This window comes from Mustela nigripes, chromosome 17 (assembly GCF_022355385.1).
Source record: "Mustela nigripes isolate SB6536 chromosome 17, MUSNIG.SB6536, whole genome shotgun sequence".
NCBI classification, from domain to species: domain Eukaryota; kingdom Metazoa; phylum Chordata; class Mammalia; order Carnivora; family Mustelidae; genus Mustela; species Mustela nigripes.
In genome coordinates this window covers 59,479,057-59,499,051 of record NC_081573.1, presented here as the reverse complement: position 1 = coordinate 59,499,051, position 19,995 = coordinate 59,479,057, and the positions used below count along the sequence as shown (strand labels likewise).

General features: G+C 55.9%; 3 protein-coding genes across 14 annotated transcripts in view; 2 read left to right on the top strand and 1 right to left on the bottom strand.

Annotated features, from left to right (window-relative positions):
• The window catches only part of FANCA (FA complementation group A), a 62,064-nt gene extending 60,599 nt beyond the window's left edge, over window positions 1-1,465 (top strand). For 6 of the 9 annotated variants that reach the window (XM_059382769.1, XM_059382768.1, XM_059382767.1 and 3 more), the window contains 4 exons: window positions 439-514; window positions 760-913; window positions 1,030-1,122; window positions 1,278-1,465. In XM_059382769.1, the coding sequence (XP_059238752.1) occupies window positions 439-514; window positions 760-913; window positions 1,030-1,122; window positions 1,278-1,385 (431 nt within the window). In that variant the 3' untranslated portion in view covers window positions 1,386-1,465. Of the gene's footprint in view, window positions 1-146; window positions 366-438; window positions 515-759; window positions 918-1,029; window positions 1,123-1,277 lie in introns of those variants that run through there. The other 3 variants (XM_059382770.1, XM_059382771.1, XM_059382772.1) reach the window with 3 other exon arrangements.
• ZNF276 (zinc finger protein 276) lies at window positions 1,414-19,469 on the bottom strand. Of its 3 annotated transcripts, none has more exons than XM_059382786.1 (11): window positions 19,357-19,469; window positions 14,479-14,782; window positions 14,133-14,179; window positions 13,592-14,038; window positions 12,456-12,534; window positions 11,158-11,241; window positions 5,227-5,337; window positions 5,083-5,158; window positions 4,644-4,761; window positions 2,086-2,185; window positions 1,414-2,010 (listed from the first exon to the last, which is right to left on the bottom strand). In XM_059382786.1, exons 2-11 carry the CDS (start codon window positions 14,760-14,762, stop codon window positions 1,764-1,766), a joined length of 1,593 nt encoding a protein of 530 aa, XP_059238769.1. In that variant the 5' UTR covers window positions 14,763-14,782; window positions 19,357-19,469; the 3' UTR covers window positions 1,414-1,763. The 3 variants fall into 3 exon arrangements, with proteins under 3 accessions (XP_059238769.1, XP_059238767.1, XP_059238768.1); XM_059382784.1 differs by lacking the exon at window positions 19,357-19,469 and adding an exon at window positions 18,695-18,991; XM_059382785.1 differs by lacking the exons at window positions 14,133-14,179; window positions 19,357-19,469 and adding an exon at window positions 18,699-18,992.
• Window positions 19,470-19,523: 54 nt separating this feature from the next.
• Window positions 19,524-19,995, top strand: part of VPS9D1 (VPS9 domain containing 1) — an 11,685-nt gene continuing 11,213 nt past the window's right edge. For both annotated transcript variants that reach the window (XM_059382782.1, XM_059382783.1), the window contains exon 1: window positions 19,524-19,700. In XM_059382782.1, the coding sequence (XP_059238765.1) occupies window positions 19,602-19,700 (99 nt within the window). In that variant the 5' untranslated portion in view covers window positions 19,524-19,601. The remainder of the gene's footprint in view (window positions 19,701-19,995) is intronic.

Sequence of the window (19,995 nt, the reverse complement as noted above, 5' to 3'; positions counted from 1 at the left end):
CGTCCCTGGGACCTGGCAGCAGAGAACAGCCTGTGTCTGTCGCAGTTCCCAGCCATCTCTGGGGAAGACGGGTGACCCAGCAGAGGCAGGCTGTGGCCCCCACTTTCCGTTTAGTCCTTTTACAAAAACGACTTTCCACTGGTTAGGTATGAACGTTTGGGCTTTAAAGTACTAACTCATTTTTGGAAGTCTATCTTGGTAAGTACGTGAACTACATTTTAGAGTGAATGCAGGACAAACTCATCTCAACAATGAAAGAGTGGTGGCGTCACTGAGCCCTTTTGGGGGGGCGTAGGGGTCTACCTCCCAGGTTCTGCCCTCCAGCATGGGGATCCCCCCCCCCCCCCAGCCAGGCACCTGAGGTGTCCCGAACACGCTGCTGCTGGGGTGGGAAGGCGGCCACAAAACTAAACCCGCCCCTCCCCGCTCTGGTCGCAGACGGTGGCCCGGGGCCGGTCCTCCTCCGCCTGGCTCCAGAGCCATACATCAGGCTGCTGCCGCTTGCCTTCTACAGGTAAGCGCACCTGCTGCTCTGGTAGTGTGGCAACACTCTCAGCGAAGGAGTGCCCACCTGGGGGGTTGTGTGCGGTCCAAGGAGGGGTCGCCTCTTCCCCCTGCCTGTATCAGTACCACGGTGGGTCTCCCACCACGTGGGCAAGTTGCCCGCAACTTCAGTCCTCTGAGGAGTGGCTCGCTGCTGACTGCCACCCACCTCTGTGCGGTCTTAGAGTCACGAGGCATCTTGTCTCTTACCTTCAGCCTTCTCTCCTATTTCGATGACGCCCTCCTGAGGGAAGAGGCCTTCCTGCACGTCGCTGTCGACATGTACCTAAAGCTCATCTGTCTCTTCGTGGCTGGAGAGACAAGTGCAGTCTCGGCTCTGGCCACCAGGAGCCAGGACCTCCAGGGCCAGGCAGGTGACACATCTCACAGACCCGTGTGGCCAGCTCTCCTGGCACAGTGAGCAGGTGGGGGCATCGTGGCCCCTGACAGCACGCTGACCTGGGGCTCTGCCTGTCCTCTCTCCAGGGTGACCCCGTAGGCTTGATAACAAAAGCTCGTCATTTTCTGCTGCAATCAATACCTAGGTGCCCCCAAAGGAGCTTCTTGAACGTGGCAGAGGTAACACCCAAATGCTCGTTTGGTGTGTGCGGTGACGTCCAGGTCACTGTGTAAACGTGCGACACCCCAAGCAGAAAGGACCCGGCATCTGACACGTGCACTGTGCCCACTTACCTGGCAGCCGCAGGGGGCTGAGCACAGTTGTTTTCCCGCAGCTGCTGGCCGCTCGTGGAGACTGTGACCCGGAAGTGAGCGCCGCCCTCCTGAGCAGACAGCAGGCGGTGCCCGATGCGGACCTCTACCAGGAGCCCCAGCTCTTCTGACTGGGCCCTGCGCAGTGCACAGCCCAGCTCCTTTGTAAATAATTTATTACAAGCATAACATGGAGCTTTTGCACTAAAAAGTGGATTACAAATCTCCTTGATTGCTTTGGTGGGGAACAGGAATCAATTATTTAAAATCCATCTGGCCCCGAGTCACTCAGTGTATGTTGGAAAATGCTGGTCCCAGAGTGGAGGCTGGAAAGGCTACACGAGTTGCACACCGAGCCCAGCTTCACCACACGGCAGATCAGTGCCCTCCTGACGCACAGGTGGGGGGTACAGCGTGGGGGCTCCAGGGGAGCGAGCGAGCAAAGCTGTGCCATCAGGTTGCATATGAGGAACTACCGAAACGGTCTTAACCCCATTTAGCGCCTATGTTCAGGTGGGCTCGGGCTTCACGGCCTGGCCCTCCACAGTCCCAGGCGGTGGCTCCAGGGGCAGTGCCTTGTCCTGGGTTTGCGTCAGAGGGTGGACCATGGACATGTGCACATTGAGGTTATGGGCCTTCTCGAACCGCCGGCCACACTGGTCACAGGCAAAGTCCAGCTCGGTCTCAGCCTTGTGTTTAGTCATGTGGTACTTGAGGGACGCCCGTTGCCGGCACTGGAAGCCACAGACTTCACACCTGGGGGACAGGGTCAGGTGAGCGAGGGCATGGGCGCCAGCGTGGCCGTGAGAAGGTGCCCGTCCCCACACTTACTGCAGAGGTTTGGCTCCTGAGTGGCGCATCTGGTGGACGAGAAGGTGCTTCCGCTGCTTGAAGGTCTGTCCACACTCGTCGCAGATGTAGTTCCGCACCTCTGCGGGCCAGAGATCCAGTGAGCACCACACGAGAAATGCCCAGCCCTCCCACGGAGCACGGGAACCCAAGCAAGGGGCCGTGCAAACCCACTTTTACTGAGAGATGGAAAACATTTCTCATGTAAAACTTTTTGTTAAAATTGCTTTAAAGTGTCACCTGGCTGAGACTTCGCCAGCTACTGTACACAGGTGAAGCCTGTTTTCTAAAAGAGAAACTTTTTAGATCTACTCAAGCAGATTCTTAGAGGACATCCAAATCACTAAAGCATCACTGATTACTACTGCTCTAAAAATCATCCCCATCTCGGGTCCAAGGTAGGGAAGGGGATATCCACTTAGCAAATGAATTTCTTATACTCTTGAACAAAAACCCAAGAGTCCGTTCTACTTCTGGACGTGTGCCTGGGGTGGTGGCCATGAGCCTCTCCCTCACCGCCACTCCACCTACAAACACCCCCCCAACCTGGCTCTCTCCCCTACTAGGTACAATGCACCCTTCCAAGTTCACAGTCCACCCTCTTGGTGTTTAAAAAAAAAAAAAAACTGCTAATGGTTATGACCACTGGTGTCTGAACTGCGACACAATGTGAAGTCCCAATTTGAGAATTATTTGTGTCAGATGTCCAGGGTGGCTCAAGAGTAAAAAACATGGGAAAAATTGTTTCACAGTGAGACCAACCAATAGATTTGTTCAACAATAAAACTGACATAAATCTGGGTGAAAAAAGTAAAGTGTAACTTTCTATAGTAAGTCATTTTGACAAAAACAAGTGCAGTTTCTGTTTAGGGATAAACAGATACACAATCCACGGATCATTTAAAGGCGGTGATGCCCACGCAGGACAGCAGCTTTGTGGGGAGAAGCTGCAGCAGCGGGGGTCCAGCGCACACAGTTGCTGGGCTTCTAACACGGGTGGCACAGATCACGTCGTTCAAGGGAGTCCAAACTAAGAAACGCCCATGAGCCCCGGGCTGTAATGAGGCTGCAGAGAACGGGTGAGGAGAGGAAGAGAGCCCTCGGCTCACATCATCCCACAAACACACTTAGGGAACTATCACATCCTCCCAAATACCCCAGAAACGGACCTGAAGACGCAAAACCAACCCCACAACTAAAGGTAGGGAGGAGGGAGCCACCTTCGGGGAGAAGAGCAAGAGACGGACTAGCTCTCAGGGAAAAGGAGTCCCCAGAGCAACTGGCTTGGAAAGCCAGAGGGGCCGAGGGCCTGAGCTTCCCAAGTTCTTGCAACTAGTGGGGCTTCAAGCCTGGAACTGTAAAGGTCAGTGGGCTAGGCTCAGGGAGAGCCCAGAGGGCACTGCCGCTCTCGGAGCAAGCGCACAGCCTGTGGACAAACAAGAGCACCTGAGGCCCATGGGCTGGGGGTGGAAGTTATGTGCTCAGCTCAGAGGGCATCCTAGAGCGACCTCTCTAGGACCAAAGGAAGAGCAGGTGCCCTCTACCTCCCCCGCCCCCAGCATAAGCAAAGGTCCACCTCAGGAACCAGCATGCACAACAATACTCCATTCCTAACTCACACCAAGCTACCTGCACTCCGCTGGCCTCAGTCCCAGCACAGCAGGCCCCCTTGCCCCGAAGACCTGTCCAAACCCCTGCTCACACCACGTTCCTTGACCCGGGAATTCCAGAGTCTGTGCCAGCAGGTCTCATTTCCTGAGCAGACCAGAGCACAGCCGCCTGCGCACCACCTTTGGACCAGGCACCGCCCACACCGGGCGCAGAGAGCCTCTGCGGACGACTGGTCTGAAGCCTAAAATGGCCAGAACACAAGAGCAGAACATACCCCCCAACCCTAGCCCCGAGGCGCCAGGCCCTGGGGAACAGGCCCACTACTCTGCAGGGCCCCACAGGACTTCTTCAGGCCATTACTCTCAAAAGCACACAGAAAAAGGCACAGACACAAAACGAGAACAAACGGGAAGACAGATCCGCAAGTGCGGAGGGAGGGCGCGTACCACCTTCTAGGTGCTTAGTTTCTACGACTGCTACCACGTGCGTGGGTTACTTTTACAATCCGAAAAGCATGTAATAAATGTCATTTTTTAAAAGTCATGAGAGGGGCGCCTGGGTGGCTCAGTGGGTTAAAGCCTCTGCCTTTGGCTCAGGTCATGATCCCAGAGTCCTAGGATCGAGTCCCGCATCGGGCTCTCTGCTCAGCGGGGAGCCTGCTTCCTCCTCTCTCTCTGCCTGCCTCTCTGCCTACTTGTGATCTGTCAAATAAATAAATAAAATCGTAAAAAAAAAAGCAATGAGAAAACCCCCCCACCACAATAAACTTGCTGAAAGGCACTGGGGTTTCTTCACGGTCAGTCCCACACCACTTACGCATGACCCTCAAGGCACCAAGACACAGCCCCAGGCATCTTCAAGGGCATCCAGCCCCCATCAGACCCCAGGGCGACTGTGCAGGCGAGTGTGTGGGAGAACAGGGCACGCACCCGTGTGGATGAGCTTCACGTGGCGCTGCAGATAGCGGTCGATCATGAACACCTTGTTGCAGCCAGGGTGGGGGCAGGGCCTCTCCCGGACCTCCTCATGGTGCTCCTTTATGTGCTTCTGCGGCAGAGACAGCAAGACCCTGAGTGCCCGGGCCAGGAGAGTCCCCCCGCCCCCCCGATCACACAGCACATGCCTCCCACATGCCCTACACGGCAGCCTCAAAGGAAGAGACCCAACCGTCCGTCCCTCAACCAGAAGTGGGTGCTTTTCCCAGGAGTGGAAGGCTCACTTCTCGGCCCCTGGCTGTTCCGCTCTACCCACCGAGGCTCTCGTGCGGCCCTGGGAACAAGTCTCCGTCTGGCTCTACAGAAACCTGGGCCCTCCCGGTCAGCCACACAAAGAAAGTAAGCCCTGGCCCCGGGGCAAGGCCCTGCTCACCTTCATGCCGTCGGCCCCTCGGTACACAGCCGTGCAGCCCTGGTAAGGGCACTTGTAGATGGTGGGCAGCTCCTCCCTGCAAGGCAGAGCGCACATGGAGCCGCTGCCCCCACGGGCAGGGCGGCCCCCGACCCAGGCTCTCACCTCTCACAGCGCAGCTTGTTCTTCCAGCCTGGCTTGGGGCCAGGTTTCTTCCGAATTTTTGGTTCTTCAGACTTCTTGGTTTCTTTGCTTTCACTCTTTTTGCCAGAGACCCTAGAAGGGGGGCAAAAAACCCCATGGGGCGAGGGGGAACCATGCGACTCAGGGCTGCTTCTGGTCTCTCGCACGGGGTCGCTCACCTTCCTGCCCGCTTCTTTCTCCTCCCACAGGAGAGGTTTCCCCAGGCTCCCATGGCAGCCTGTTCCGGTCTCAGCGCTCAGCGGCCGGCTTTCAAACGGACCTCAGCCGCCAGAGCTAGACCAACTCCGAGCAAAGGCAGAGGCTCTGCACTGCCGCCTCGGGAAGGCAAGGGGCAGGACGGCTGGGCCGTGGGGACTCAAACGTCACTCCCTGAACATCAAAACCAAACACTCCTTGGAGATGTCATATTAAAGGATGGATTGGGGAAGCTTTAGGGGTCAGTCCCTCCAACAAAGCCAGCACCAGGCTAGAAAAGTTCAGAACCAACAGTTTTGGAACATGATGGAAGGTGCCCAGCCACCAGGCGGGGCTCAGAGGGAGATGCATGTTCTCGGGAGAGCGCGCTGTTGCCCCACAGCTGCCGCCCTGCTCCTCAGTCTTGCGGCTAGGGCCAGCGTGCACAGTGGGGACCTTTTATTCAGTCTGACGGGTCCCTGAAGGAGCAGTTCAGATGCACCAATCTCCCCGTGGGGCCTAGTGAAGATTTAAAGAGACATAGGGTGCCTGTGGCTCAGTGGGTTAAGCGTCTGCCTTTGACTTAGGTCATGATCCCGAGGTCCGGTGATCGAGTCCTGCCTTCGGCTCCACACTCAGCAGGAATCTGCTTTTCCCTCTCCCCCTCCCTCTGCTCATGCTCTCTGTCTCTCAAATAAAATCTTTAAAAAAGTATATAAAGAGAAATGTACATTTTTTCCCTTTTCAGATCCAAACATTTAAAGAAAACTGTCAGAAACAAAAGGAACTTCTTAGGACATTATGCGACAAGCCTCTACCTAACATCATCCTCAACTGTGAAAGACTGAAAACTTTCCCGTAATCAAGAACAAGACAAGGGCACCTGGGTGGCTCAGTTGGTTAATGACCTTTGGCTCATGACCTTCAGCTCAGGTCATGATCCCAGGGTCCTGGGATCCAGCCCCTCATCGGGCTCTCTGCTTAGCAGGGAGCCTGCTTCCTCCTCTCTCTCTCCGCCTGCCTCTCTATCTACCTGTGATCTCTGTCAAACAACATCTTAAAAACAAAAAAAAAAAGACAAAGATGCCCATTTTCACCACTGCTATTAACATAGCATTAGAAGTTCTAGACACAGCAATCAGGCAAAAAAAAAAGAGAGGGGATCTAAATTACGAAAAAAAATTACCTCTGTGCACATAACATGACCTCCTATGTAGAAAACCCTGAAGAATCCACACAAAAATAAACAAATTCAGCAAAGCTGCAGGGTACATAATCAACACACAAAAACCAGTTTTAAAAATGAATGATGCAAAACAAAACTGTAAAAACAATTCATTTGCACTAGCATTAAAAATAATAGTTAGAAATAAAATTAACCAAGGAGATGAAAGACTTATACACCGAACACTAAAACATACTGCTGAAAGAAATTTAAAAAGACCTAAAACACCCCAGGTTTATGGACTGCAGGATTAATGTCAAGATGGCACTACTCCCAAAGCAGGCTACAGGTTCCATCCCTAACCCTAACCCAGTGGTGTTTTTGGCAGAAACCAAAGAAGCAATCCTAAGCTTAACATGGACTTAAAAGGGACACTGAACAGCGAGATGAGTCTGAAAAACAAGCTGGAGGACTCACACTTCGGATTCCAAAATCATAAAACTACAATAATCACAACAGTGTGGTAGTAGCACACGAACAGACATGCAGACTAACTGAAGAGTACTGAGAGCCCAAAAACACACCCCTCACAAGAAACATCAACTGGTTTTCTGAGAAGCGCGCCAAGTCCAGTCACCGGGAAAGGACAATCTCGTCAACAAACGGTGCTGGGAGAGCTGTGCATCCGCCGGCCGAAGCCGCAACCGGATCCCGAACTCACCCCATATACGAAAACTAACTCAAATAAATCAAAGACGTAAGAGCTAAAACTATCAAACTGCTGGATGAAAACATGACCTTGGATTTGGCAACAGTTTCTGGAATATAACATCCAAGGTAAAGCAACACGGGCGGCCTGGCTGCCTCAGTCAGCAGAGCCTGCAACTCTTTTTTTTTTTTAAATATTTTATTTATTTATTTGACAGACAGAGATCACAAGCAGGCAGAGAGGCAGGCAGAGAGAGAGGAGGAAGCAGGCTCCCCGCTGAGCAAGGAGCCCGATGTGGGGCTCGATCCCAGGACCCTGAGATCATGACCTGAGCTGAAGGCAGAGGCTTAACCCACTGAGCCACCCAGGCGCCTGAGCCTGCAACTCTTGATCTTGGGGTTTGAGTCTGAGCCCCACGTTGAACACAGAAATTTAAAAAAAAAAAAAAAAAAAAAAAAATGGCAACACAAGTAAGAACAGGTAAATTGGATTTCAAAATTAAAATTAATATTAAAACTTTTTGTGCACCAGAGGAAAGTATCAAGGAATGAAACAATGATCCACTGAATGGGAGAAAATGGACTTTACGACTCAACAGCATAAAGATAAAACAAGCCAATTTAAAAATGGGCAAGAATAAATAAAAAGAAAAAAACTTTCAAATCCGAAGGGGGAAAAAGGGCAAAAGACTTAAATAGACATTTCTCAAAAAATCTGAGCATGTTAAGAGATGTCCACCATCACTAACCCCTAAGGAAGTGCAAACCGAAATGACAATGGGTACCGCGTCACAACCGAGACGATGACCACTAAAAAGGAAAACAGGTTGGAATCACTATATGATATGCCTGAGACTAGTATAACACTGTGTTAATGATACTAAAAATTAGAAAAAAAGAGAACAGCCACTGTGGAAAGAAGTATGGATGTTCCACAGAAATTTAAAAACAGGGCGCCTGGGGCGCCTGGGTGGCTCAGTGGGTTGAAGCCTCTGCCTTCGGCTCGGGTCATGATCCTGGAGTCCTGGGATCGAGCCCCGCATCGGGCTCCCTGCTCTGCCGGGGGTCTGCTTCTCCCCCGACCCCTCTCTCTTCTCCTGCTCTCTCTCTCTCTCTCATTCTCGCAAATAAATGAATGGTACGTTAACTATACCGGAATTACAATTAAAAACTTAAGAGGGTCAGGGCGCCTGGGAGTCTCAGTGGGTTAAGCCGCTGCCTTCGGCTCAGGTCATGATCTCAGGGTCCTGGGATCGAGTCCCGCATCAGGCTCTCTGCTCAGCAGGGAGCCTGCTTCCCTCTCTCTCTCTCTGCCTGCCTCTCTACTTGTGATCTCTCTCCGTCAAATAAACAAATAAAATATTTAAAAAAAAAAACAAAACCCAAAACCAAAAAACTTAATAGGGATGCCTGGGTAGCTCAGTTGTTAAGCGTCTGGCTTTGGCTCAGATCATGATCCCAGGGCCCTGGCATCAAGCCCCCGGCTCCCTGCTCAGCGGGAAGCCTGTTTCTCCCTCTCCCACTCCACCTGCTTATGTTACCTCTTTGCTGTGTCTGTCTCTTTAAATAATAAAATCTTGTAAATAATAAAAAATTAAAAATAGAAACAGAGTACGATTCAGTAATTCCACTGCTATATTTACCCAAACAACAAGAAAATACTAATTCAAAAAGACACAGGTCCCTTATGTTTGTGCCAATGCCATTTACGACAGCCAAGCTTCTAGCAACATGGAAGCAACACAAGGGCTCCAAGATGAATGGATAAAAAAGACGTGGTATGTATATAATGGGACATCACTCATCCGTAAGAAAAATAAGATCTTACAACAACGTAGATGGACCTAGAGAGCATTCTGCTAAGTGAACTAATTCAAGGAAAGAGAAATAACCTTACCTGTACGTGGAATAAAAACCAAAACCAACAAAAGCAGAAACAGCCCCATAAATAGAGAAGTGATGTTTGTGGGGCAGGGAGCGCTCTGCTCAGGGAATGAAGACAAAGCATAGAGAGCACAGTCAGCGGAGCTCTCACAGGGCTGCACGGCGACAGACGGCAGCCACACCTCGCCGAGTACCGCCCCACATACAGAATTACTGAGTCACTACATTGTGGGCCTGACACAAACACTGCACGCCAACTGTACTTCCCTGTAAAAATAAACAAAAGGGCAACTGGGTGGCTCAGTGGGTTAAGCCGCTGCCTTCAGCTCAGGTCATGGTCTCAGGGTCCTGGGATCGAGCCCCGCATCGGGCTCTCTGCTCAGCGGGGAGCCTGCTTCCCTCTCTCTCTCTCTGCCTGCCTCTCTGCCTGCTTGTGATCTCTGGCTGTCAAATAAATAAATAAAATCTTAAAAAAAAAAAAAAAAACACAGTTGGATGCTTTATCGCCACCCAGGCGCCCCTCAGGTACTTGTAGGCCAGTATTCATAATATTATTCACAACACCCAACAGGTAGAAACAACCCAAAATGACAGATGAATGGACCAACGCACTGTAGTCTATGCATACGACAGAATGTATTCAGTCATAGAAAGGAACCAAGTTCTGATACACGTCACAACACAGATCAATCTAAGACACATTATGTTAAGTAAAAGAACCCTATCAAAAGGGACAAATATGCATTTCCACTTCCATGGGCTGCCCTGATGTAACTAGATTAGCGGCTGCCAAGCCTGGGAGCGGGGAGGACGGAGGTCATTACTGAACAGGAGCAGCTTCTACTCGGGATGATGATACGTTTAGAAAGAGCGGTGACGGCTGCACAACACTATTCATGTACTCGGTGCCCCTGAATTAACTGCACATTTACAAATACGAAATGGGGGTCACCTGGGGACCAGCATGTCTGCTAAAACAAAGTCACATGGACGAGGACTACTCAGAGGCCCTGTCCTAGGTTTCCAGCTGTGATTCATACTGTAGCACCCAAGGAACCACGTGGCCACCAGGTCTGAGTGTCTCTGTGGGCACAAAGGTGAACCCAGAGCTGTGGCCAGCACACTGCTACCTGGTCCCACGTCCCGCAGGGCCTGGCTTCTGTCTCTTTTTCCACAGCCGTTAAAACGCGAATGAAAAAAGGAAGTCAGGTCTGCTCTGTAATCCGCGCTGCGCTTTCCTGACTGACGGTTCGGTGCTTCGGTCTGCGCTCGGCTGCGGAGTGCTCAGGGGCAGCAAGCGGGGCGTGGCCAACCGCCGCTGTCCCCGGTGTCCCTGCGCTTCCGGCAGGAGGAAAGTGACCCAAGCGTACACCAGCCTTCCCTGCCAGGACCCTGTATCCTACGAGAACACAAACCCCGAAAACGGAAGGTCCAGACAAGGCCGCAGAGGCACCGGGACAGGAAGTGGTGTAGAACTCCGTGCCAGAGGCAGATCTGAGAGCAACTGCAGGGCTGGGTCCGAGTCTCCAAGGGCCTCAGCAGCGCAGCAGAAGGAAGTGCAGGGTAGAGGCTCCTGCAGGAACCCTGTCGTGGGTGGCAGGACAGACATGACCGCGGTATGCCTACGGTCAGACCAGGCAGAAGGGAAAGCAGAGAGCTCCCAGAATGACACGGAGTCACATCCACAGGCTCTGCCACTCCCACACGACACAGAGACCAGGTCTCAGCACGGAAATCAGAAAGGCCTCCGGCTGAAGCCACACAGTACTAGGCTAGGGTCGTCAGGCCAAAGAGCAGCGGGGAACGTGTGCTGAGCAAGGGCAGACCAGGAAGCAGGAGCCTTCATTCTCTGCCCCAACTGCTCCCTCCCAGTGACCCTGCCAGGCAGACACAGGTTTCCAGGTTACCCAGGGACACCATTCCCGCACCCTAGGGACACGGAACAAGACTGCCGCCCTTACTTCTTTTCTGCGTAAGGCTCGAAGGATTCGTCGGAGGACTGGGCATTCTGCTTCTTGTCATTTTCCTCTTCACTCAGGATGTCCCTAGGGGAGAAGAGAGAACCGTTAGCAAAGGCCTGTGGTGTATGACAGATCCAGTGACACTTCCTGTCTAGAAATACCATCAAATCTCCATACTCCATGTTTTTGCACTCCTAACAAGGTCTTAGAAACCTAAAAACCCCCAAATTTCTGAACTCCTCTCCTAACATAAAGGGCAGGCCAGCAAACTGAAAACTGGCGATCCCCCAGAAGCCACACTCCCCTCACACCAGGACCCTGAACTTGGAAAGAACCTCTCTAGGGGGCCCCAGGTAGCACACGAAGACCTCACAGAGGCAGGCTTCTCAGAAAGTGGACTTTCGACTATGAGTCACTGCTTCCCACAACTGTGAGCACCTATCCAGCTGGTGTGTCAGCTGTTGGCCACTGCAAAGGTCACAAAGGCCAGCAAAAGATCTGCGCATCTGTAACCTTTACCCTAAAGCAAGAATTCAGTCTCTACAGGACAGCAGTCACAGGCAGGCTGGTGCGCCACGGCCTCGCCTGCAGGCTGCCACGCGTCCAGACGAGAGACTCCAGGCTGGCTGGTGGCCTAGAGGACAGCCTGTGACCACTGCTGGTCCTGGAGGTGTTTTAGCATGCCCACCTGAGTTCTTCCGGCACCTCAGTCATTTGCACTGACACCCCACTAGATCCGAGCCAAAAACCATACTGTCCTCCTCCTCGTGTGTATGAGGGCACGTCTGCATCCCAGTCACAGCTCACGGGGAAAGGGTGTGAGGGCCAGCTGGCATGTGGCTGCCACCACGAGGGGTCCTCAGCCGACAAGCAGGAGGCGGCCCCAGGAGCAAACAGCCCCTGATAGTGCCCTTCGGGAGCAGCTGGTCCTCCTGCACAGAACCTCTGCCCTAAGTCACAACCATGTCAGGGCAAAGGGCCAGAGACTGACCTCGCCTGCTTCAGTAACATCTACGGCTGGCACAAAACCACAGCCTTGAAGGAGACAAGCCAGCAACAGCAGAAGAGCGACCGCAGGACTCTAATTCCACACCCCCCGGCTGCGCTCCTCCTGCGGATGCCTCAGGTCTGGGGGGCCCTGTGGATCAGGAGCCTGGAAGGACCCGCGGCCACTCCTCTCCTTCCCACCAAGAGAAGGAGAGGGTCCTGGCCAGGACACAAGCAGGGAGCACACAGGTTGGTGGAGTTTGGTTTTCCAAGGAGGAATTTTAGGCTATTTAAACCCACTCTTCTCTCACCCCTCAGAAAGGTCACTGAACTCGTCTTTTACCCGATCATCCGAGGTTGAAGATGGAACCTGCTTCTCACCCAACCGCCCTGAGAAACAAAGAACAGGGCTCCTGTTACCAACACGGAGCGCAAGCAGTGCTCCCCAGAAAGGAGGCGGGCATCTGTACCTGTCTTCCTCGCGGGGAGCCGGAGGTCCTTCCACCTTCGATCCCGCCCACCTCCCAGTCCCATTCCCCGTAAGGTCCCTGCAGAGCCAGACCGGCCACCCCCACATCTAGCCCCGGCACGGGCAGCACCAGGCATCAGGAACCCTAGCCAACAGCCCACATCAGCAAGCCCAGCCCTTCCTAGAGGTTCAGATCCAGTTGTTTCGGGGTGGGATGACCTGCACTTTGTGGATGTTCCGGGACATTTAAAAAAATCATTGTTATCAAAGCATTGCATGCACACAGTAGGGGGAAAAAAAAAAGCAGTTCTAAGAACCCTCTGACCCAAATCCCTTCTCCCCTCCCAGCATCTGTGCCCCTTTCTCTCTCTGAACTATCTGGGCAGCCACGCTTCTTTTTTTTTTTCTGGGTAGCTCAGGTGCACAAACGGAGGCTGCAAGAAGCAGCAGGAAGCCAACCCAGTCGCCCCAATACAAAGGCCATGAACAGCAACAGCCCAACCACAGCACAGTGGGATGGGGTCCCAAACAAGGGCCCTGTGTCTCCTCTTGGCCAGCTGGCGGAGGAGCCTGTCTATACGAGTCCCACTGGGATGTCTCAGAGATGCTGGCCGGGACCCAGAGAATGACCTGCAGCTGGCCCAAGGCCGCCTCAGAGGCAGCAGCTGCCCTCTTCCCCCGTGTCCCCCAACAAGGACCCCATTCTTCTGCCTCTCTCAGCCCCCTGGTCCCAAGCAGGCTTGGCAAGAAGACCGGACGGCAGAAAGGCATGCCTTTACAAACTGCTGCCACAGAGTCCTTAACCCCTCCCTGGTGTCAGGTGCCCAGGAGGAGATGCTGAGGCTGACTCCTCCCAGAGCCGCTGCATACGACGCCATGACCACGGTCCGCGACAACGCAGACATCCCCTTTCTGCTGAGGGCCCTGCCTGGCTCAAGATTAGGAATCCTGGTCTAACAGCCCACAAGAGCCTCCTACCTGGGGCCCCACTTGAGGGGAAACTTGGCTGAGGTGAGGGGCCCAGCCCAGGCCCTACGGGGTTGACATCTGAAGAAGGCTGGGCCATGTCGGTGCTGGGCAGCGTCTCGGTCTCAGCTGGAGCTGTGGTTGCTCTGCCCTGGGAACTCTGAGGGGCAGCCCCAGTGGGGTTGGACCCCCGATGCTGGGTCAGCCACGGGGCCATCTCCTTGTCCCATGTCCACTTGACTGCCAATGCACTGTCCAGCAAGAGGGCCCCGCAGCTGGAGTCGGCATCCATGGTATAGTCGTGGCCCTGGTCACAGCCCCAAACAGCTTGGATGACACCGCAGTACTCGGAGGACAATGTCCTCTGGAGGTTAGGCAGGGCCCCACAGCTGGCTGCGTGTCCATGCACCCATGCCACCAAGTTGCGCAGGCCCTGGGGGCTCGAAGTGATCAGGTCCACTGAGGAAAGGCAGAGAGATGCCACACCCACGGCCAGTCAGCACCCAGTCCACCTGGAGCCTGCCCACACACCACACACAAGGGGCACACTCACCCAAACACGCTCCCTCCTCTGCCCCTGGTGGGGGCTTGGCACCAACCCTGCAAAGGATCAGCACGGCCAGGAGTCAGGCTGGCAGCGAACAAGACGCTCACCAGATCCCTTTCATAGGCCGCCTCTCCCACATGCAGTCCGGAAGGTCTCTTCCAAGGGCCACCTCCTGTCTCCTTCCACTCAACCCTCCCCCAAGCGTGTCTGTCCAACTCCCTCACACCAGCACGCTTGCTCCTCCAGGCACCATGCGTCTCCCCACTGCAGAGGCCCCGCCCCCGGCACTCCCCAGCATGCAGGGAGCTCAGGCCCTGAACGCCCACCAAATGAATGAAGGAGGGTCGCCTACTTCGTGCAAGTCTTCCGGGGGCCTGTCGGGGAGACGTTGACTCTCTGCAAGAAGGACTTGAGGAGGCCGTGGCACTGGTAGAACTGGGCGTGGCAGTTCTTGCAGACAAACTGAGACAGAGCTGGGTCCTGGTGGACGGCCACCCCCAGCAGATGCTGGAAGTCCCTGATGAAAACTCGTTCCCCTGAGGGGGGTCTGTCTGAGCTCTCCCCAGGGGACCTGCCAGAAATGCTGCGGAGACTCCGGGAGGAGAACTTCCCATGGCAGAGGCGACAGTGGCCCATGGCAAGAGCCCGGCCTGTTCCTGGGCAAGCACAGGAGACATCAAGTCAGCAGGCGAGGCGGCTCGCCGCACAGGGCATGGAAGACACAAGCTCCTAGGAAAGGAGCAACATGGCCCAGGGGAGGGGAGGTCATGTTCTGCGATCTTCCCAGCATCCTCCCAGCTCGAGTGAAGGACCCTCCATGGAGCCTCCCCATATACACGCCGTAGACACACGCCCACATCGGGGCCAAAAGCAAGGCTCTGGCTCTGGGCTCCCAGCTGAACATAAACCCTTTTGGGGGAATGTGCTCAATGGAGGGCCCTACGGTCCAGAAAAGCTTCCACAATAAGGCCAGGATTACCCTGGTAACAAAACCAGACAAGGACACCACAAGACAAGAAAATTACACGCCAAATCCCTGACAAACACAGCTCCCAAAATGCCCACCTAACTCAGCAATGCACTAAGTGGCTCATATACCATGATCCAGTGGGATTTATTGCAGGGGGGCAAGGTCGGTCCAACACTCACAAACCTATCCACGTGATACACGTTCACGAAACAAAGGATGCGACTCCTATAAGCATCTCAGCAGATGCAGAAAGTTTCGGACAAAACTCAATGCCCATCATGATAAAAACTCTGAACACAGTGGGTACAGAAGAAAATGCACCTCAACACAATAACGGTCACAGGTATCAAGCCTAGAGCTATCATCACACACACAGGTGAAAAGCAGAGAGCTTTCCTCTCCAGGTTAGAAACAAGGGTGCCCACCCTCACTTCTATTCACCATAGTACCAGAAGTCTTAGAGCAATTAGCCAAGAAAAATAAGAACTACCCAAATAAAAAAAGTAAAAAAAACTTTCTCTATCTGCAGATAATATGGAAAGCCCTAAAGACTCCATCAAAAGAGTCTAAGAATGCTAGGAGTGCAAGTTCGGTCAAGTCGACGGACACCAAACCAACAATGAACTACCAGAAAAAGAAGTGAAGGAAGCAATCCCACTTACAAATGCATCAAAACGAGTAACAAAACCTATGAATAACTTTTTAACAAGGAGGTGAAAAACCTATACGCTGAAAACTTTTAGACACCGATGAAATAGACCGGAGACAAAGAAATGAATACTCTGTGCTCGTGGATTAGAATACCATTAACATGTTCACACTACCCAAAGCTGCCTACAGATTCAGTGGAATCCTGACCAAAATTCCAATGGTACTTTTCACAAAAACAGAACAATCTTAACATTTATATAGAAGCACAAAAGACCACAAATAGCTAAAGCAATCCTGAGAAAGAGGAACAAAGCCAGAAGCATCACACTTCTTGATTTCAAAATAGATTACACAACTGCAGTAACCAAAACAGTACAGTAATAACCTAAAAACGGACAAACAGATTAATGTAACCTAAGAGAGCCCGGGGCGCCTGGGTGGCTCCGTGGGTCAAGCCGCTGCCTTCGGCTCGGGTCATGATCTCAGGGTCCTGGGATGGAGTCCCGCATCGGGCTCTCTGCTCAGTGGGGAGGCTGCTTCCTCCTCTCTCTCTGCCTGTCTCTCTGCCTCCTTGTGATCTATCAAGTAAGTAAATAAAATCTTAAAAAAAAAAAAAAAAAAGACCCCAGATATAAACCCAGGCATATGTGTGGTCAATTAACTTACTACAAAGGAAGCAACATATACAGTAGGGAAATGGGTATCAGGAAACTGGACAGCCACATGCAACTGAAATGAAACTAGGTCCCCAACTTAAATCATAAACAAAAATAAACTCGAAATGGATTTAAGACCTAACTGTGAGACCCAAAACTGTAAAACTCCTAGAAGAAAACACAGGCAGTAAATTCCTTCTCCTCAGTCCTGGTGATAATGTTTTAGATTCAACATTGAAAACAAAGGCAACAAAAGCAACAAATAAGTAAGTGGGAGTACATCCAAGTGAAATGCTTCCCTACTGCAAAGAACAGCACCAACAAAAAGAAAAGGTAACCTACTGAATTTGGGAAAATATGTGCCAATCATGTAACAGAGAAAAGATGAATATCTAAAATACATACATTAAAAGCTAATACAGGGACGCCTGGGTGGCTCAGTGGGTTGGACGACTGCCTTCGGCTCGGGTCATGATCCCGGAGTCCCGGGATCGAGTCCCGCATCGGGCTCCCAGCTCCGTGGGGAGTCTGCTTCTCCCTCTGACCTTCTCCTCACTCATGCTCACTCTCTCTCTCTCAAATAAATAAATAAGATCTTTAAAAAAAATAATAAAAGCTGATACAATTCAAACCCAAAATCACAACTTAAAAAAAGGCAACAGGGGAGCCTGGGTGGCTCAGTCAGTTAAGTGTCTGACTTGATTTTGGCTCCTGGCGTCAGGGTTGTGGGATCCAGCCCAGAGCCAGGCTCCCCCCTCAGTGGGGCGTCAGCCTATCTCCCAGTCAGCTGCGCGCTCTCTCTGTCCCTCTCCCAAATAAATCCATCTTAGAAAAACAAAAAGGCAGATGAAAACGGTCGTTTTTCCAGAGAAGAGCTTCCAGCGCCGCTAACAAGTGCACGCCCAAGTGCACAGGTGCTCAACCTGCACCCTCACCGGGGACACGCGCATCAGAATCACCAGGATGCGCGCTGGGCCCTGCTGCTGGGAATGTGCACTGGTCCAGTCTTCATGCACGTCCCTCCAAGTGCTGAACCTAAAGCTACGGGGGTGCCTGGGCGAGCAGTGGGTCGAGTCCGACGCTCGGCCTCAGCCAGGGTCGTGACCTCCGGGCGAGGATACGGAGCCCAGCGTGGAGCCCGGCTGGCCGGCTGCTCCCCTCTCCCTCTAAGCCCCGGCGCGCCTCCTCTCTCCCGGGAAGTGGGAGTGGGGCTCGCTCTCCCGCGGAGATCCACGCACCGGTCCCTCATTTCATTTCCTTGAAGACTGACTCACTGCGCCGCTCGGACAGAGACCACCGCAGGCAGGGAGGAGGGCGCAGGCTCCGCGCCGGGCAGGGCGCCGGATGCGGGGCTCCATCCCAGGACCCCGAAGGCAGCGGCTTAACCCCCTGAGCCACCCAGGCGCCCCACCAGTGACACCTGCGAAGGGGCTACTGCCCCCAATACAGAAATAACTGGGGAGTCTCAACGCCTCCACGATGGACGATCCAGTCAAAACACAGGCATTAGGGCGAACAGACGTGGTTCCCAGAGACGCTTCACGCTCGGCGCCACGCAGGCGCCCGCACATTTTTGAACAGTGAGAGTAAAAGCACCATCGCGCCCAGTCCTCCCGCGTCTCTACCGAACGCAACGAGAACCTCCGTCAGGACGCGCGCGCACGCGCGCCCCCACCGCGGCCGGATCCACGCCCGCGCGGGATCCACCTCCGCGTCCCAGAGGCCGTGAGGCGGGCGCGCGCGCACACGCGGGCGCGCGCACACGCGGGCGCGCAGACACGCGACCGCGCACACACGCGAGCGCGCACAGACGCGAGCGCGCAGACACGCGACCACGCACAGAGGCGACCGCGCAGACACGCGGGCACGCGCAGACACGCGGGCACGCACAGACGCGAGCGCGCACACACGCGGGCACGCGAGCGCGCAGACACGCGAGCGCGCAGACACGCGGGCGCGCGCCGGAACATCACTCACCCACGAAAAGGCCCGCACGCCGGCCCCGAGCGACGACGCCGCGCGAAGGGAGGGCGGCCGCCGCCCGGGTTCCCCCTCGAGCGTCCTCGGCACCGCGCCAGGAGCCAAGCGCAGCTCACGGGGAGCAGCGCGGGCCGGCGGCTACGGTCCCCGGCGAGCCCCGGCGCGACACGTCCCAGAGCCGCCGCCGCCCGCACGACCGCGGCCCCCGACCTCACGAAGGGAGAGAGCGCGCGCGGGGGGCTCCAGCCGCACGAGGGGCTCCGGCCCGGGACCCGCCGCTCCCGCCCGCCCCGCGCCCCGGCCCGACCCACCTGCCTCGTCGGCGCCGTCTTCGCCCGGGTCCCCGCGGGCCCGCGCCAGGCCCCAGCCCAGCCGCGCCGCCACCAAGGCCGCGGCCTCGTCCACGCTCGGCCCGCTGCGGGACGGGCGGCCTCGGGTCCGGCCGCTGCCGCTGCCGCCGCCGGAGCCCCCGCGCGGCCCCGCCGCCCCCGGAGACAGGAAGCGACCGAGCCGGTCCCGCTTCATGGCGGCGGCCGCGGCTCCAGCCGGGCCCCGGCGCTCCGCCCCGCTCGGCTCGGCTCGGCTCCGCCCCGCTCGGCTCGACTCGGCCGTACTCGACCCGGCTCGGCTCGGCTCGGACCCGCTCGGCTCGGCTCGGCCGTACTCGACCCGGCTCGGCTCGGCCCGGCCCCGCTCGGCTCCACCCGGCCGTACTCGACCCGGCTCGGCTGCACTCGGCTCCGCTCGACCCCCGCTGGGTGGGCCGGGCCCGGCCTCTCGCCCCGGGCCCCGCGCGTCTGCTCGGCTGGACTCCGGCGCTCGGCCCCGTTCGCCGCCCTGGAAGCGGGGCGGGCCGGTGAGACAGGGGCGGGGCGGCGAAGGGAAAGGCCGGGAGACGGGGCGGCGGCACGGCAGGGCCCGGGCGTCTGGCACGTCCCAGACGTGGCGCGCGGGGGCCGACGCTTCCACTTACGCGCTCGCAGCGACTCCGTGACGCCTGCGAGCGCCGCCGCCCCTCCAGCCTCGGGAGCTCGGCGAGTCGAGCGACGGGAGGGGCCGCCGACGCCGGAAGTGCGGCCGCGCCGGCCCCGCCCCTTCCGGCGGTCCCGGGCTCGGGCGGCGCCGACTCCCGCGCGGGCCGCGTTCCGGGGTCGGGGCCGCGGGTCTCGCCCTGGGCCGCCGTCGCTGTCACCGCCACGGCCTCCCCAGCCCGGCGCCATGGCCGCTGCGGCCGGGGACGGCGCGGTGAAGCCGCTGCAGTGCGCCATGAAGCTGGCCAACGGGGCCATCGAGCTGGACACCGGCAACCGGCCTCGGGTGAGGCGCCTCAGAGCGAGGCGGGGCGGGGGCCGCGGCGGCGGGCGTCCCGGGGGCGGCTGCCCGGCGGGCGGGGGCGGGGCCGGGGGCGCCGTCGGGGACCCCTCGCGCGGCTCCGGGGGCGCGCGGCGTGGGCAGCGGCCGTGACCTTGCACAGCTCCCCGCGCGCTGCGGGCCGCCGTCCGGGGACGGGGCGGAGACGCCGGTGCCGTCGGGGCAGGGCTCCGCGAGCCGCCCTCCGCCGCCGACCGACGGGCCGTCCGCGCGGGCCGGCGCGGCTCTCCTCGGGCTCCCG